The sequence below is a fragment of the Prionailurus bengalensis genome, chromosome B3, assembly GCF_016509475.1.
Source record: "Prionailurus bengalensis isolate Pbe53 chromosome B3, Fcat_Pben_1.1_paternal_pri, whole genome shotgun sequence".
Taxonomy (NCBI): Eukaryota; Metazoa; Chordata; class Mammalia; order Carnivora; family Felidae; genus Prionailurus; species Prionailurus bengalensis.
The window spans coordinates 85,491,207-85,508,161 of NC_057355.1; the positions used below are offsets into that span (position 1 = coordinate 85,491,207).

Genomic DNA, 16,955 nt, shown 5'->3' on the forward strand with positions numbered 1-16,955 from the left:
TATCTCCCTCTCTCTCTCTCTGTCCCTCCCTTGCTCACTTTCTCTCTCTTTCTCAAAAAAATAAAATATGTTATAAAAAAAAAAAGGTTCAAAGTATAAGAAAAAAATCTCAATCTCAAAAGTTTTATTCTCAGATACTGAAAAATGAATTTTTAAAATTAGCATGAAAACCCTCTGTAGTTTTTGCTCAATTTTACTATTAACCTAAAGCTGATCTAAAACATAAAGTTTTAATCATTTAAAAAATATTAATAATATCCAGAGCTGGTATTTATTAATGCATAAACTGTCACACCATATCCCAAGTGGCCTAATGAATTTACTAAAACCCAGAGTGTATATAACCTTTGTCCTTGTAAGCTCTAAAGTCTGATTTTGCCAACACACTAACTATGAATCTTATGGAAAGACTGAGATTAGCCATGGCTAAAAAAACAGATGCACAAAAACCAGAGTGCCGATTTATACATTTACAACGAGAAATAACTGTCACAGAAACCAGAACATTCAAAACCATACATCAGCACCTTGTCCCTATGAAGAAGCACCAATCACGTCAATTATTAACTGATAATAAGTTATCATTCAAAAAACATATTTAAATCTATATGTTCAGCAAATTTTGTTTGTAGATAGACCTACAAGAGGTCATCTCCAGTTTTGATTCTATGACCATAAAACTACGACACAAACAAAAACTACATGGAGATGGAATAAAAACAACAGGAGAAAGAAAAATCAAATATTTAACAGTATTAGCTGAAGATAATCTGATCCAGTTTTGTGAATTTGGTAGCTATGACTCTCTTCTTCAGTGAATAAACAATAAAACATGATCTCTGAATTTTTAATATTTTTTTTATTATTAACCAACCCAGATTATGATAAACACATTCTTTAAGATAAATCAAGTACAGTGAGCATTCAGCAGACCCGGGAAATTTTGTCTTCTTTTTTATTTTTTTCTTTAACTTAAAAAAAATTTTTTTAATGTTTATTTTTGAAAGAGAGAGAAAAAGAGAGAGACTGACCGAGTGGGGGAGGGGCAGAGAGAGAAGGAGACACAGAATTGGAAGCAGGCTCCAAGCTCTGAGCTTGAGTCAGCAGAGAGCCTGACGAGGGTCTCAAAGTCGCAAACAGTGAGATTATGACCCAAGCCAAAGTCCAATGCTTAACTAACTGAGGCACCCAGGCATCCCACTGTCTTCTGAAAGCAGCGGTTTGCATTTTGGTCTCAGAACCCCTACCCTACTATATGTTAACACAAATAACAGGTTTTCCAAAATACATTGCTTTACATTTTTGCAAATATCATTAACGTTTAGCTTAATAAAAGACAGTGGGGGGACACTTGGGTGGCTCAGTCAATTAAGATCTGACTCTTGATTTCAGCTCAGGTCACGATCTCAAGATCCTGAGATGGAGCCTGCTTGGGATTCTCTCTCTCCCTCTCTCTCTGCCCTTCCTCTGCTCACTGCCCCCTCCCTCAAATAAATACACATTTAAAAATAAATAAATAAATAAATGGGAGACAGTTGGATTCTCTTATCTGCTTGTTTCTGCATTCAATCTGACACAATATCACATATCAGGTATCTCTGGAAAACTTTACTTCACACTCATGAAAAAATGACAGTGAAAAAAGTAAGTAAAATTTTATTTTGTCATGAAAATAGTTTTGACTTCCCAGAAGCCTCAAAAACCACAGTTTTCAATCTATTGCCTTAAAGTGACTTTGCAGAAAAAAAATTTACACACACATATAATTATATACATATGTATGAAGTATTATATATGTAGGTATTATCATATACAGATATAATTATACATATACAGACATAAATATATAATGCCTGGAGTGCATATATGCCTTTCTATTGAACATAGAGAATAACTTTATCATTTCAAATGATTTGGGGGATTTTATGCTTTATAGTTGTATCTTTGTTTTAAAGACAAATAACAATATAAATATCTTCATCTGAGGTAAAACTCAATCATTACACTGGCCCTAAAATAACATCATCAACTATATAACAAATTATTTCAAGAGTTAGTTTCTAGAAATAAATGTTAGCCCTCAGGTAGCACTAATAAAGTACCTGGTACTCAACAGTTACAGAACTTCTTGATTCATTCACCAAATATTTATTAGGTGCCTACTCTATGCCAGGCACTGAGGATATGATGAATGAATATGAGAAGTATTCATGGAGGGTAGAAAAAAAGATTAAAATTTTAAAAATAATTTTTAAATAAATATAAAACTCAGAAGAGGTACTATGAAGAAAATAATTTTCAAAAACATCTTATAAAAAGATACTTACTATGTGTGTGTATGTGTGCATGTGTCTGTGTGTGTGCATATGCATACAGGTGCATCTATTTTTGGGTGGTCATGGAAGACTTCTCTGGTGTAGCCATATTTAAAAGTAATAAAAGATGAGTATCAGGTTAGAAAAAAAAGGGATAAAGGGTAAAGAGGAAAGAAAGGAGGGTTGAAGGATGGAAATTCAGATAGGGAAAACAGTAATTGTGAAAGCTTTGAGGATGATAATTTTGAGAAACATTAAGTAAACATATTTCTACTAAACTTATTTGCCTATACAAAGACTTGTGCTCTAGCTGGGACTGCTAGGGGCAAAGTCATTACATGGTCATATACCTGATAATTAATGGAGTATTTTATCTATATTGTGGAACATCTGAGCCTTCAAAGTAAGGAAAGAAACTATTTCACAAATTCTCAATTTTGAAAATTTATCAGCATTACTGCAAGTAAAAATAGCTTTCCCACTATATACCTAATCTTAGAAATTAATCCCTTTTCAAAACATGAATGATCCATTGGTGTCACCATCCTCAAATTTATTTTTCCTTAAGTTTTGCCTTAAAAATCACTTAAAAAATAATTATCAGAATAAAAACATCTCCGAGGACTTCAGTCTCCAGCAATATCATTTAAAAGATATCCTGGAATCTTCCTGCATAGAACACCTAAAAACTGTCACATCAAAAAATACAACAGACCTTTTTAAATGAATGGCTCAGCTTGTAAGGATATTCTGAGTCTAGACCAAAATGTGTGTATTAATCCAGACAGCAAGTGAGCAATGAAGCTGCTGGCTATTGCCCTGGATAGCCTAGAGTGTTGGGTTTAAATAGCTACCTGTTCAGAGGGGAGAGACAGATCAGGCTCCTATGTGTAAAACTGACACCAATGTAGGCAACCTGAATACAAAGGTGAGCTAGGAGGGGAAGGCAAAAAATCTCAACTCCAGAGAAGAGTCAATGAGGAAACCTGTCTACTGACTTAGTGTAGGGGAATAGGAGGGAAGAACACCCTTTCCTGCAAATTCATATTCTCAGGCTGATCATCACATAACTTTGAGTGGTGCAAAGTAGGAAGAATCATAAACTGAGAATTATAATTTAAAGCAAACCGAGGCTGGGATGCCTGGCTGGCTCATTTGGTAGAGTATGTGACTCTTAATCTCAGGGTCATGAGTTCAAGATCTACACTGGGCATACAATAGAGCTTACTGAAAAGTTAAAATAAAATTAAATTAAAAATAAATAAAGTAAACCAAGGTTGACAGGATCACCAAATACCTGGGAGAAGCAAGAGCATTTCTTCTGTAGAGGAACACATCTTTCAACCCAAGTTTCAAATTAATTCCCACAAAATTCCACAGAAATGTAAATCCGTAACACAAAAACCCAAAATAAACAAACAGGGGTGAAAACAGAAACAACAACCAAGAAGGCCAAAACTACAAAAACTAGCTGATAGAGGTAGTAGAATAAGGAATATAAAATGAACATTTTTAACATGTTTTACTTAAGAAAATGAATATGAATAAAGAATGAATGAGCCACTGCAAAAAGGGACTAGGGCAGATGTGAAAAATAAGCAAATGCAAATTAAAAAAATTCAAATATAAAGAGCATTATTAAAAACTCAATAAGGGGAATTCTGTTTCCAAGAGTATGGTGGACTAGTAACTCAACAAACCTTCTGATTGAAAAATCAAAATGTATATTAAAAATACATTTAATCTTTTTGTTATTTTAATTTTTTTGTTTATTTATTTACATAGAGTGTGAGAGGGGAAGGGAGAGAAAGAGAGGGAGAGAGACCAAGCAGGTTCAATGCTTAGCATGGAGCCGGACATGGGGCTCAACCCCATGACCCCAAGATCATGACCTGAGTCGAAATCAAGAGCTGGATGCTTAACCAACTGAGCCACCCAGGTGCCCCAACTTTAATCTTTTTAAATGCATTGATAAGCCAAAAAGCAGAAAAAAATACTCAAAAATAAAAACCTATATGAAATCCAAACTCAGTGAGCTAAGTTTTAGGAGGAGCAAGAAAGCTGGCTTTCACTCTGAGTGGAACCAATTACTTTGGTTTCCATGGACCTATTGTGCCAAAGCAGGGAGAACAACAGGAAAACTAAACAAAGTCAGAACTACATACTGTCAGTGCAATGCTGAATGAGAAATAAACCCAACCATTAAAAGTTTGTAAAGAAAACTGCCTATACCTAGATGCAGAGTAGATAACAATGACAACAAAAATCTCCCCAGACACACTGTAACTAAAAGCTAGCCTTAACATAGTTTTATATTCTGTGTTCATATTATGTGGCTAGCTTGAACCTCAAATCAAGGATTCAGTTTAACGACAGGTTGTTAGTGTCTCTTTGCACCTAGAAGCAGCAAATGCAACTCATTTCTGAGAGAATCAACCTTTAATAAACCAAATCAGCAAATAAAGATGTAAGATGAAAAAGCTCAGAGTCAAAATTCTAAATTTCTGAAATCATGAAATATTGGAAGAAACCTTAAGAGAATACACCACAATAAGAAAGAGAACACAGAAACAAAATATGGTATGATCAGATCTACAAACACCTCAGGAATATTACAATGATCAATCAATATAAAATAACTACGTTTAGTATAAATAAGTAAAACATAAGAACTAGAAACAATAAAATTGAGCAGACTTGCCAATTTCCAGAAGCAGTTGTAATTAAAAAGGAAGTACCCAGAATGTAGCATAGAGAGACAAAGGGATGGAAAATATGAATGAGAGGTTAACAGACACTTAAGGTAAAAAAGATCTAACATACATCTTGTCAGAGTCCCGGAAAGACAAGAAATAGATGGGACAGAGGCAATATTTAAAGCGATAATGGCTGAAAATTTTCCAGAATTGCCAAAATATATTAATCCATAAATGAAGTATGCCTAAAATATCCCCTAAAGAATAAATGAAAGGAAACCTAGATCTGGGCATACCACAGTAAAATGTAAAATGCCAAATACTAAAAGAAGATATTAAAAAGAGCCAGAGCAAAGATAGCTGACTTATTAGTTCAACTGCTGGTTGACATCTCAACGGCAACAACGTTAAAACAAACAGTGGGAAAGTATCTGAGTATCTAAAATGTGCTGGGTGAAAATAATTGTTAATCTAGAAATCTATGTCCAGTAGAAAAAGTCTTTCAAAAATAAAAGACATTTTCAGACAGGCAAAAATTTTTAGTATTTGATACCAACAGACAGCCACTAAAATGATGAATCATCCACTAAGTGATGAACTTCATTCAAGCAGAGGAAAGTGATTCTAAAAAATCTGGAAGGGAAGACATCATAATCACAGAAAGTGATAAACAGATAACTAAACGTAAATCAATACTGAATGCACAGAACAATAATAATACTGTAGTTACACCACAACCACATAAAATAGAACTGAAGTATTCAATAATAACAGTAGGTTAAGTTGGGGGGGGGGAATTAAGAGTAATAAGGTTCTAAGATCCTTGTACTGATTAGAAAAAGGGTAAAAAATAACTTTAGTCCTTGGAAAGTGAATTATGTATGTTAAAATTTATACAATAATCACTGAAGAAAAAGAAATAGAATATAACTTTCAAACCAAGTAACAGTAAAAGGATACAAAGTGAAAAAGTATCAATTAAAAAGAAAGCAAAAAATAAGACAATGACACAAAAGAAATACAGACATGGTAAAAAAAAAATAGAACAAAATAAGATGCTACCAATAAATCCAAACATAACAATAATTATAATAAATATAAATATTCCATTTAAAAGACAAAGATTTTTAAAAATCAAACCATATTTACAAGAGGCATACAAAATCTAATGATATAAAAGAGTTAAAAATTAAGATTGTTTAAAAAAATGTACGAGGCTACTTTTTTTTTCTTTCTTTCTTTCTTTTTTTTAACAGGGGGCTTGAACTCATGACCCTGAGATCAAGAGTTCCATGCTCTATCCACTGAACCAGCCAGCCACCCCAGAGGGTAGTTCATAATAAAAAGAAAGTTAGGGCACCTGGGTGGCTCAGTCAGTTAAGCATCCAACTCTTGGTTTCGGCTCAGGTTACGATCTCAGTTAGTGAGTTCCAGTCCCGTGTTGGACTCTGCATTGCCAGCATGGAGCCTGCTTGCAATTGTTTCTCTCTTCCTCTCTCTCTGTCCCTTCCCTGCTCGCTCGCTCTATCTCAAAATAAATAAACTTAAAAAAAAAAAGTGGTATAAATCCACTAATAGTAAATAAAATAGACGTTATGCAAAAATAATTTTTGTAGGTGAAAAGGGCCATAAAAATAAAATGTTTAATTCACATTCAAAAAAAATTTTTTAGGTTTATTTATCTTGAAAGAGAGAGAGCAAAGTGGGGGAGGAACAGAGAGAGAGAGAGAGAGAGAGAGAGAGAGAGAGAGAGAGAGAGCGAGCCCCAAGCAGGCTCTGCACTGTGCAGAGCCCAACATGGGGCTCGAACTCATAAACCATGAGATCATGACCTAAGCCAAAAACAAGAGTCAGATGCTTAAACAGCTGAGCCACATTTAAATATAAAACTTTCAACTTGTATGTATTTAATTATTAATTATACAGCTTGAAAATATACAAAGAAAAATTTATGGAGCTACAAAGATAAACCTGACAAATCATCAGAGTATAAGACTTCCATAACTGTAAGATCAAACTGACCAAAAACCTTTAGTAAGGATATAGAAAAGTTCAGACGTTAATGGTCACTGAACTCAACAGAGAAGCATACATTCTTTCCAAGCACACAGGACATTTATGCGAAATGACTGCATTCTGCGCCATAAGTTTCAATTCATTGTAAATAACTAGTATCATACAGACTATATTCTCTAAAAGAATCACATCAAAATTTGTAAGAAAAAAAAAAACCCAGAAAACTGTTTGGAAGACACAAATTGATAAATATTGCAAAGGTTAAAGAAGGTATTAACATGAAAATTAGAAAATATTTACATGTGAATAATAACAAAAAATGCTATACACCAAAATTTGTAAAATATAGATAAAACAGTACATATGGTAAATTAATAGCCTCAAAAATCATTTGAGAAAAATGTGAGACTAAAATTAATTAGCTAGGGAAAAAAAAACCAAAATCAAGTAGAAAGATGAAATAACAAGGAGCAAAAAATAATAAAACAGAAAAACAAGTATAAAACAGAGAGGACTAACAGCCAAAAGCTCATTCTTGAAAAGACTAATAAAATGACAAATCTCTAGCAAGAATCATTAAAAAAAAAAAAAGACAAATAAATACTAACAGGAATGAAAAGGAGGAACATGAATATAAATGCTTCAGAGATTAAAAAGTTTATGAAAGAATCTAATGAACTTTTTGTCAAATCTGAAAACAAATGCAATGAACAAATTCCTAGAAAAATAAACTTATACAAAGTTTATTACTCGAAAACCCGAATAGTTCTATAAGCTTGCTTTGATTTCTCCCACAAGTAAATTATTCCAACATTATTTGCCAAATATCTTTCCCTTCCCATTTGTCAAATAGTCTATCAACTCAAACTGTAAAATTTGGCAACCAGAACCACTGCCAAAGCCGGACAAAATGGTAAGGCAAGTTGGTCTCCTTTTTTTTTTTTTATTGTGATAGTCACTTTATTGGGGTTGAATGAAACAATCCATTTGTATATAATTGTATACATTTTGTACTCATGAACACAAAAATATAGAACCCCTTCATGAATTTGCCTGTGGTCCTTGTGCAGGTGCCATGCTAATTTTCTCTGTATCATTCTAATGTTTAGTGTTTGTGCTGCTGAAACAAGCCAAGGCAAGTTTGTTTCTTTACAAAGCTAATGATGTCTCTGTTTTGCATATCAATAAATATGTATATGAGGTGAAGATGTGCTATGCCTAGACAGCTCCCTGGCAAGTGAAGGCAATGTGATATAAACAGCACTGCCAGGGGAACCAGGATCTGGGAGTTTTAGTCCCAAATCTACCACTTTCTTACTGTGAGACTTGAATGATGCCCTTCAGCTACAAAACTCAATGATGTTTACCTGCAAAAGTTAAGTACCTTTGCTATTAAGAGCAAATGATTAGTTTTTATAAGGTTTATTTACCATAAAATTTCTATGTAATTGAGAATGTGCACTTAGGAATTTCTAGCTATCCTTATATGATACTTTTTATTCTTTTTCTTTCTCTCCATTTCTTTATTTTAGTCCCCAAATATCTACCTTACGCAACTTTAATTTCAGAATGCCTTAGAGGACAAAACTGAGACTCTGAAAGGAGGATAAAGGCAATGAAAACATTGCTTCTTATACTCACAAACCACTTTTTACTGATTGTAGAGAATGAAAGATAAAATAATTTTAATTTACTAATCAAATGGTAGGAAATAAAGTTTCAAACCGGAAAGTGAGTAACTACGAAAACTGTTCTAATAACAGAAGGAGGAGCATGGTTGGTTATTAAACTAAACTCATCATAAACTAAAAAATATAAATAGAAAATATTAAAAGATTAAAATAGCAAATTTTAAAATTAAAATTAAATTTAAAATTAAATATGAACTTTAAAAAACATTTCTATTAAGGGGCTCCTAGGTTGCTCAGTTGGTGAAGTGTCCAACTCTTGGTTTTGGCTCAGGTCATGATCTCACAGTTTGTGAATTTGAGCCCTGCATTGGGCTCTGCACTAACAGTGTTGGAGCCTGCTCGGGATTCTCTCTCTCCCTCTCTCTGCCCCTCTCCTGCTCATGCTCTCTTTTTCTCTCTTTCAAAATAAATAAACTTAAAACAAACAAACAAACATTTCTATTAGGAATTTTAAATAGCTGAAAGTCAGTATATTCAACATTAAAAACCAAAGTCTACATTAGAAATTAAAATTACTGAAAGATACTTTACCTGACGAAATATCTCTGTGACAAAGTTTACATTACTTCTTTTAGAAGAAAAAACTCTGCGAACTATTTCAATGTCTGTGAGATGTTCTTCATCAATACTGCAGAGACTAGATGAGCTAGGTTCTCGCTCCGTGAGAGTGCTTGTATTAGAATGGGACTGTTCTGGTTCTGTAGTTCTATCTGCTTTATCAGCATTATCATTTTTGTTTTCTTCTCTGGATACCAAACTAGCAGCTGCTCTCTAAAAGAAAAAGAAAAGAGGGAGAATATCATAATCATTTAATTTGGTATTTTGCTTTTTTTTTTTTTTAAGTTTATTTATTTTGAGACACAGAGAGAGAAGCCAAGAGCAGGGGAGGGGCAGGAAAGAGGGAGAGAGAGACTCCCAAGAAAGCTCCATGCTGCCAGCAAGGAGCCTGATGCAGGGCTCGAGCTCACGAACTGTGAGATCATGATCTAAGCCGAAATCAAGAGTTGGATGTTTAACCTACTGAGCCACCCAGGCACCCTGGGATTTTGCTTTCTAATAGCAAATACTGGTAGAACTCAAAGCATTCCACAAATAACTTACACTATTGTTTAAAACTGGGCATAGATCATAGACTTTTTTTTTTTTTCAAAGAGAGAGTGAATGAGCAGGGGAGACAGGTAGAAAGGAGAACGAGGGGGGGTGGGGAGAGAACACCTTAAGCAGACTCCACATTCAGCATGGAGCCCATGCAGGGCTTGATCCCACAACCTTGGGATCATGACCTGAGCCAAAATCAAGAATCTGATGGACACTCAATGGACTGAACCACCCAGGCACCCCAGGCATAGATTTCATTTAGAATCCATTCTAAATACTTAAGTGGCAATCCAAATAATTCATCACATAAGTAATATAGTGATACTCACTAATCATCTATCCACCTATAATTTGCTTTTAGAATGTTTACAGTACAAACAAGTTACAAAAAAAACAAAGGAATGGCAAAAAAAAAATTATGACAGAAGTAGAAATGACGCCTAAAGAAAATATAAAAAAAAAAAAACTCAAGAGTGAGGTGCCTGGCTGGCTATTGGTAGAATATGTGACTCTTGATCTTGGGGTTGTAAGTTTGAGCCCCATGCTGGGTGTAGAGATTACTTAAAAATAAAATCGGAAGGAAGGAAGGGAAATGGGGAGGGAGGAACAAAGGATGGAAGGCTGACTGGCTGGTAGGCAGGCAGGAAGGAAGGAAAGAAACAAACAAACTCAAGAGAACATTCTATATTCTACTAACTTAAAAGATTTTTCACCATGACTAAAGATGAAGCCTAAGACTAGCGATAAAGTAAGGTTGGTGATAAGGAAATTACTACCATGTTATGATAGTAGTAGCACTATATCATGGTATGGCAAATTCGTTTCCATTAAGTTACTCAATTTTTAGTCTCAGTTTTGTCGTCTATAAAACAAGAGGGTTTATATGGTCTCACTCTTATGTGGATCCTGAGAAACTTAACAGGAACCCATGGGGGAGGGGAAGGAAAAAAAAAAAAAAAAAAAGAGGTTAGAATGGGAGAGAGCCAAAGCATAAGAGACTGTTAAAAACTGAGAACAAACTGAGGGTTGATGGGGGGTGGGAGGGAGGAGAGGGTGGGTGATGGGTATTGAGGAGGGCACCTTTTGGGATGAGCACTGGGTGTTGTATGGAAACCAATTTGTCAATAAATTTCAGAAAAAAAAAAAAAAAAAAAAAAAAAACAAGAGGGTTTAAGTAAATAATCTCAAATATGCCTTCCTAATCAAAACCTCCATGATTTTAGTGCATTAAGTTCTGAGATCATGGAAAATAGTTCTGCTTGAGAGTTTCTATATTTAATAATTCTCTGTAGAGACATTGAAACAAAGTTTTAGGGAAAACATACCCATAGTCGACTGCAGATAAATAAAGGCTAAGGGGGAATATAATTGAAATATTCTGAGTGCTAGTCAATTAAACACCCACTTTATACCTCCACTTAATTTGTGAAAGATTTAAGAAGTCATACAAAAACACACACGGTATAAGATATTTTAAACTAAATGAAGAAAATCTGAGAAAAGGAAAATAAAAATTATAAAATAAATACCGTAATATAGATAAGTTCAGGAAAAACACACACTGAGGAAAAAGGAGAAAGTGATAATGAAGTATGAAAAAGACCAACTATTTAATTAAATACTAGAAGTTTATAGATTAGTCCCTCCATTGTATAGCCGTACAATTTTATATCACATTTCTAGACTCAGTGCCCTTGTTAAAAAAGGGGAAATGAGATGAGGGCAAGGCGTTATTTTTTTAAGATTTTATTTTTGGGGGAGCTCCTTGGATGGCTCAGTCGGTTAAGCATCTGATTTCGGCTCAGGTCATGATCTCATAGTTTGTGGGTTTGAGCTCTGCATCGGGCTCTGTGCTGACAGCTCAGAGCCTGGAGCCTGCTTCAGATTCTCTGTCTCCCTCTCTCTCTGTCCCTCCCCTGCTCATGCTCTCTCTCTCTCTCTCTCAAAAATATATGTTAAAAAATTTTTAAAAAAAGATTTTTTTTAATGTTTATTTATTCTTGAGAGAGACAGAACGTGCAAGTGGGGAGTGACACGGAGATATGGGGGCAGAGGATCCAAAGTGGGCTCCTGCACTGACAGCAGATAGCCTGATGTGGGTTTGAACTCACAAACCGTGAGATCATGCCCTGAGCCAAAGTTGGGTGCTTAAATGACTGAGCCACCCAGGCGCCCAAGACTTTATATTTAAATAATCTCTACACCCAACACGGGGCTTGAACTCACAACCCCAAGATCAAGAGTCACAAGCTCCATGGACTGGGCCAGCCCAGTACCCTGGGAGATAAGATTTTAAGTCAGCATTCTGTGAATGCTTTGGAAATCTACAAAGAATTATGATGGTTCTACAACCATTTGATTACAGATTGCTTCCAACTGCAAGAATCTGTATGTACAATTCAGAATATTTTTAATACTGCACAACTAATATAAAATACAGAAACAAATTAAAAGCTGAGACTCATATATGACTAGAATGATCTTCTATGTCTTCCAAGTTTTATTTTTTATTAAAAAAAACTATCAATTCTATAATAATTGTTAAAATTTGGATTCATAAAATACATTTATACAAAGAAAATACTATCATTTGCTTTAAAAGTGTTCTACACATAAGGCAATTTAAATCCACAGTCATATCTCTTAAGCCATTTTTAACTTTAACAAGTTTGCCTTATGTGGTGTATTACCTGAATATTCTTTGGCAAGACTTCACCTTCCATCCCAGGAATATGAGGTCCTGTATGTGGCTTTGGCTCAAGCCAGAAAGAAACCAGCCAACGAATGACAATAACCCGAGCCTTAATGAAAGGCTCCTTTGTACAATAGATTGCTTCATTGGTTTCAGCATCCTTCTTTATCATAACATAATGTGGCTTTGGTCTCACCTGTGGGATATCTATGAAAAATAAAAGGAAAACAAAGACCAAAATAAGAATTATGCTTAGATAAATATGCATTTTTAAACATTTGAGAAAACACTTGTCATGATACTCTTGTTTTAGAAGCAGATTTGGTACAAAAATGACATTTTAAAATAATTTGCTAGATATCAGCATGGAATCTACAAGAGTGAACCATATATGGCTGATATATGGAAACGTGTTTTTGCAATTTTCTCACTGAAAAGCTCAATGAATCTTGCCTAAGTAGAGAACCTTCCAGAGCCATTTGAAATTAATGAGAACTCACTTCAATTAACCTAAGACTGAGACACAAATTTTGAAGAAATACAAAGTATGAGAATTTTTCCTTGATTTTTACAGCAAAAATATTTTTAAAGTAAATATTGTTCTCAGTGGCAAAGATCTGCTACTCTAATTTAATTCCTTTCTACTAGCTCTAATGGTTATGCCTAAACCTATGAGTTGCCTAAACTTGGCAAAGCTTAAAATAGGAAAATCTTTTTTCAAAAAGAACATTTCCACATACAGATTGCCAGTGCCTCCTATATATGGAAGGTCTGCTTCTAACCCAACATTTGTCAAGAAGGTTCTAGTTTCAAGGCACACACAGCCATTTTGGCACAGCCACTAAATACTGGATAATATATCATCAAAACATATGACACTGTAATTATTCATACATAATTTAAATAAGACATACTAAATCAAACCCTTGGGGGGGCCTTAAAAAATTTATAATGTAGTTTAAAGATCATACCAAATATTAGAATTAAGTTTAATTTATAATCACAAATATTGCTGGTAGGTTAACTTTTCCAATTGGTGAGACCCAAAGAATATGTTTTTTAAAAAAATCTCTTCACTCTCAGTGAAACTTTCCTATTAAAAGAATTCCACTTTCTATATGAATCAAGGTATATTTCTAAGGAATCAATAAAAATACTAAAGTTATCAGTCTTCTTCAGGTAACAAATGCCAGCTTTACAATGAAGTATATTTTATTCTTACATATGATCTTTTAGAAAATTCCAAAGACTACTTACCAAGTACAGGATGATATAAACTATTCTCCTTGCAGATGTTTGGGAAAATATAAGGCAAGTAATATTTCTTAAAATGTGAAAACAAAAATGAAAATCCCCTTTCTTGGTTTTCTTTGTTCTTCCATTCTAAACTTTTTACCTAATAATAAAAAATATAATGAGAATCATTCCATGAAACAGAAACAGTTATTAGTTATTATAAACAAGCTTGTAAAAGGTTACTTAAGCAATACACTAATCTATTACACTCTAAAGATATACACGCTAAATATATATAAAGGAAAAATCTTAAAATGAGGGTTTAATGCCATGAAAATGCATTATATAAGTTATATTTCAAAAATCTTAGAGAAGTTAAAGTATGCTCTGGAAAATTTTCAAAGTTGACTCAAATTCGGCTCTACTAATGACAAAGATATGAATGTTCTTTTCCCCATTGCCCCATCCTGAATAATTCAGCCTTAAAAGTCATACAAAATAGGTATATGTGAGAGTAGAGAAGGAGTAAAAGCAGTGGCAGTCAAGTGCAGGTAATCAGAGCTTCCATAAGAAGTAGGGCCTCCATGGAGGGGATATAGTAGAGGCAATTGCCCAGTGGGGACTTTGAGCACGAGGAGGTGAGGACAGTGTCCATGAAGTAAGGAGGTGAGAATAGAAGGGGAAAGAGCAGTAAAACACAGGGTGTGAGAATTTCAGTAGGGGGAGGAAGATATCTAAGTAGGGGGATAGTAAAAGCCCAGAGTAGGCTTCAGTGAGATACCACTATACATTCACTTTAGAATAGCTAAAATTACATAGTGACCATACCAACTGTTGATGAGGATGTGATGCAACTTTTAAGTTTCATAGATTGCTAGTGGAATGTAAAAGGCACAACCATTCGGAAAACACTTGGTAGCGCCTTAAAAAATCAGTATATACCTACTCTACAACCTAGCTGTTTGACTAACGGTATTTACCCACAAAAAAGGAAATTTTACATATACACAAGGACTTGTTTATCAATATTCACAGCAGTTTTATTTGCAATAGCAAAAACTGGAAACTCATTATCACCTGAATAACAAAGTGTGGTATATCCATACAATGAAAAGCTAGTCAGCAATAAAAAGAACCAAACTATAAATATACAACAATATGGATGATTTTCAAAATATTTATGATGGAAAAAAGAAGCCAGACCAAAAAAAAGTATGTACTACAGGATTCCATTTACATAAAAATATGGAAAATGCAAACTATAGTGACAAAGATCAATAGTTGCCTGGGATTAGGAAGCAGTTAGGAGTGGAAAAGGATATATTACGAAGGCATCTGAGAACTTTTAAGGGTGATATGGTCATTATATTGATTGTGGTGATGGCTGCATGTTGTACACATATAATAAAATTCATCAAATTGTATATTTCAATATTGCAGTTTACTGTATGCCAATTATATCTCAATAAACCAGCAAAACATTTAAAAACCTATATGGAGTGTAAAAGTTGTTTTTTAAAGGTTTTTTTTTTTTTTTCAACGTTTATTTATTTTTGGGACAGAGAGAGACAGAGCATGAATGGGGAAGGGGCAGAGAGAGAGGGAGACACAGAATCAGAAGCAGGCTCCAGGCTCCGAGCCATCAGCCCAGAGCCCGACGCGGGGCTCGAACTCACGGACCGCGAGATCGTGACCTGGCTGAAGTCGGACGCTTAACCGACTGCGCCACCCAGGCGCCCCTAAAAGTTGTTTTTTAAAAAAGAAAAACTGGTAATAATAATGACAGTAACAACTACTATTCACAGAACACTTACGTGTATCATGTACTTTTTTATTCTAGTACTTTGCACTAATTATTTAACCCTCAAACACCAAAGTAGGATATGTATTATTTTTATGTCTATTTTAAGCCACAGAGGTTAATTTAACAAAGGTCATATTATCAGTAAGATGTGGAATCAGATTTACATCTTGGTAATCTCATTCAGGGTCCAAATTAACTTTATAATGTTAGTTTCTAAGGCATGGGGAATTTTTATGTTTGGAACAGTTACAAGAAATGTATATATGCTGAGTGTTTCCACTGATCAGAACATGCACATTTCCTATGCAGAGATGAAGAGGTTACCTTACAAAATACATTCACTTAGAAATATACAATACAAACAGGTTGAAGTATAAATTACATTCCTGTACCCACACCCCATTCTCAGCCTACCTCCCTACTGGCTTCTTGGCAGATTGATCCCTAAACCAGTTATTAGTTTTTTTTAAAGACCACAGCTGCTGATTATAAAGGAAAGGATTAGAAACTGGACCGCATAAGAAGGTTTATACATGAAACAGTCTACTTAAAAATTTCTCTCTCTAGCTCCCTAAGGGATTAATAATCCCTCCAATGATTTTTTTTTTCCAGGAAAGGCATACTAACATACATTTTCAAAAGCAAAAATTTGTCCTTCTTCAGGACAATAAGCAAATATCTACTCTAACAGAACAATGGTAAGAGAGGGAAAAATGATGGTAAGAAGGGTGATATTTAAGAAGATAAAACATACCTGAATTACTATATATTTTAAAAGTGCTTCAAGAAAATAGCTTGTGAGATCTTCTTGTCCTTTGTCTCCTGATTGTGGGGGGACAAGAGGAGTGATTTCCTCTATAGTGACTTGAGCTATCCAAAGACAAAAGAAATGTTCAGTATAATTACAAAACAAAATTAACAATGAAATAATGTGGTCCAAAAAACATTAACTGTAAAACACATATGCAACAAATACTGCTTGAAAATTTTCTAATGACTGAAGCTTGAAAAAAATCTGAGATCATCCGGACGATCCATCACAACAACCATGAAGTTTAATAACAGCTGTTTCATAAGCCCTTGACTGAGATAATGTGACAAGGATGGACAGACAGATATGAAGGGCTTAAGAGTAAATCTTGCTTGAAAAAAAACTTCTCATGATATTTTAAAATTCACATTAAGTGTGTCCATTCCAAAATTCCATAGTATGATGAGTAACAGCAAAAATAATGAGCTTATTTATCAATTAAAGGACAGAGTACTCTAGTAATGACCACGATTACCCTTTAAGGTAACGCTTTATTCAAAAAAGGAAATGCTATTTCCCTCTCAAAAAGAAAAGATAACATCTTAGTTCCTTGATTACAAAAGTCCATGTATAAAATAAGAAATATGTACATTTTC

General features: G+C 34.2%; 1 protein-coding gene and 1 non-coding gene across 12 annotated transcripts in view; both read right to left on the bottom strand.

Moving 5' to 3' along the window:
- RALGAPA1 (Ral GTPase activating protein catalytic subunit alpha 1) overlaps positions 1–16,955 on the bottom strand; it is a 277,975-nt gene that overhangs the window by 201,092 nt on the left and 59,928 nt on the right. For all 11 annotated transcript variants that reach the window (XM_043556003.1, XM_043556001.1, XM_043556002.1 and 8 more), the window contains exons 7-10: positions 16,303–16,418; positions 13,766–13,904; positions 12,507–12,715; positions 9,250–9,489 (exon numbers count right to left, since the gene is read on the bottom strand). In XM_043556003.1, coding sequence (XP_043411938.1) covers positions 9,250–9,489; positions 12,507–12,715; positions 13,766–13,904; positions 16,303–16,418 — 704 coding nt within the window. The remainder of the gene's footprint in view (positions 1–9,249; positions 9,490–12,506; positions 12,716–13,765; positions 13,905–16,302; positions 16,419–16,955) is intronic.
- On the bottom strand, positions 8,052–8,156 carry LOC122469714. The gene has a single exon (XR_006293608.1). It is a non-coding gene; the product is annotated as a U6 spliceosomal RNA (small nuclear RNA).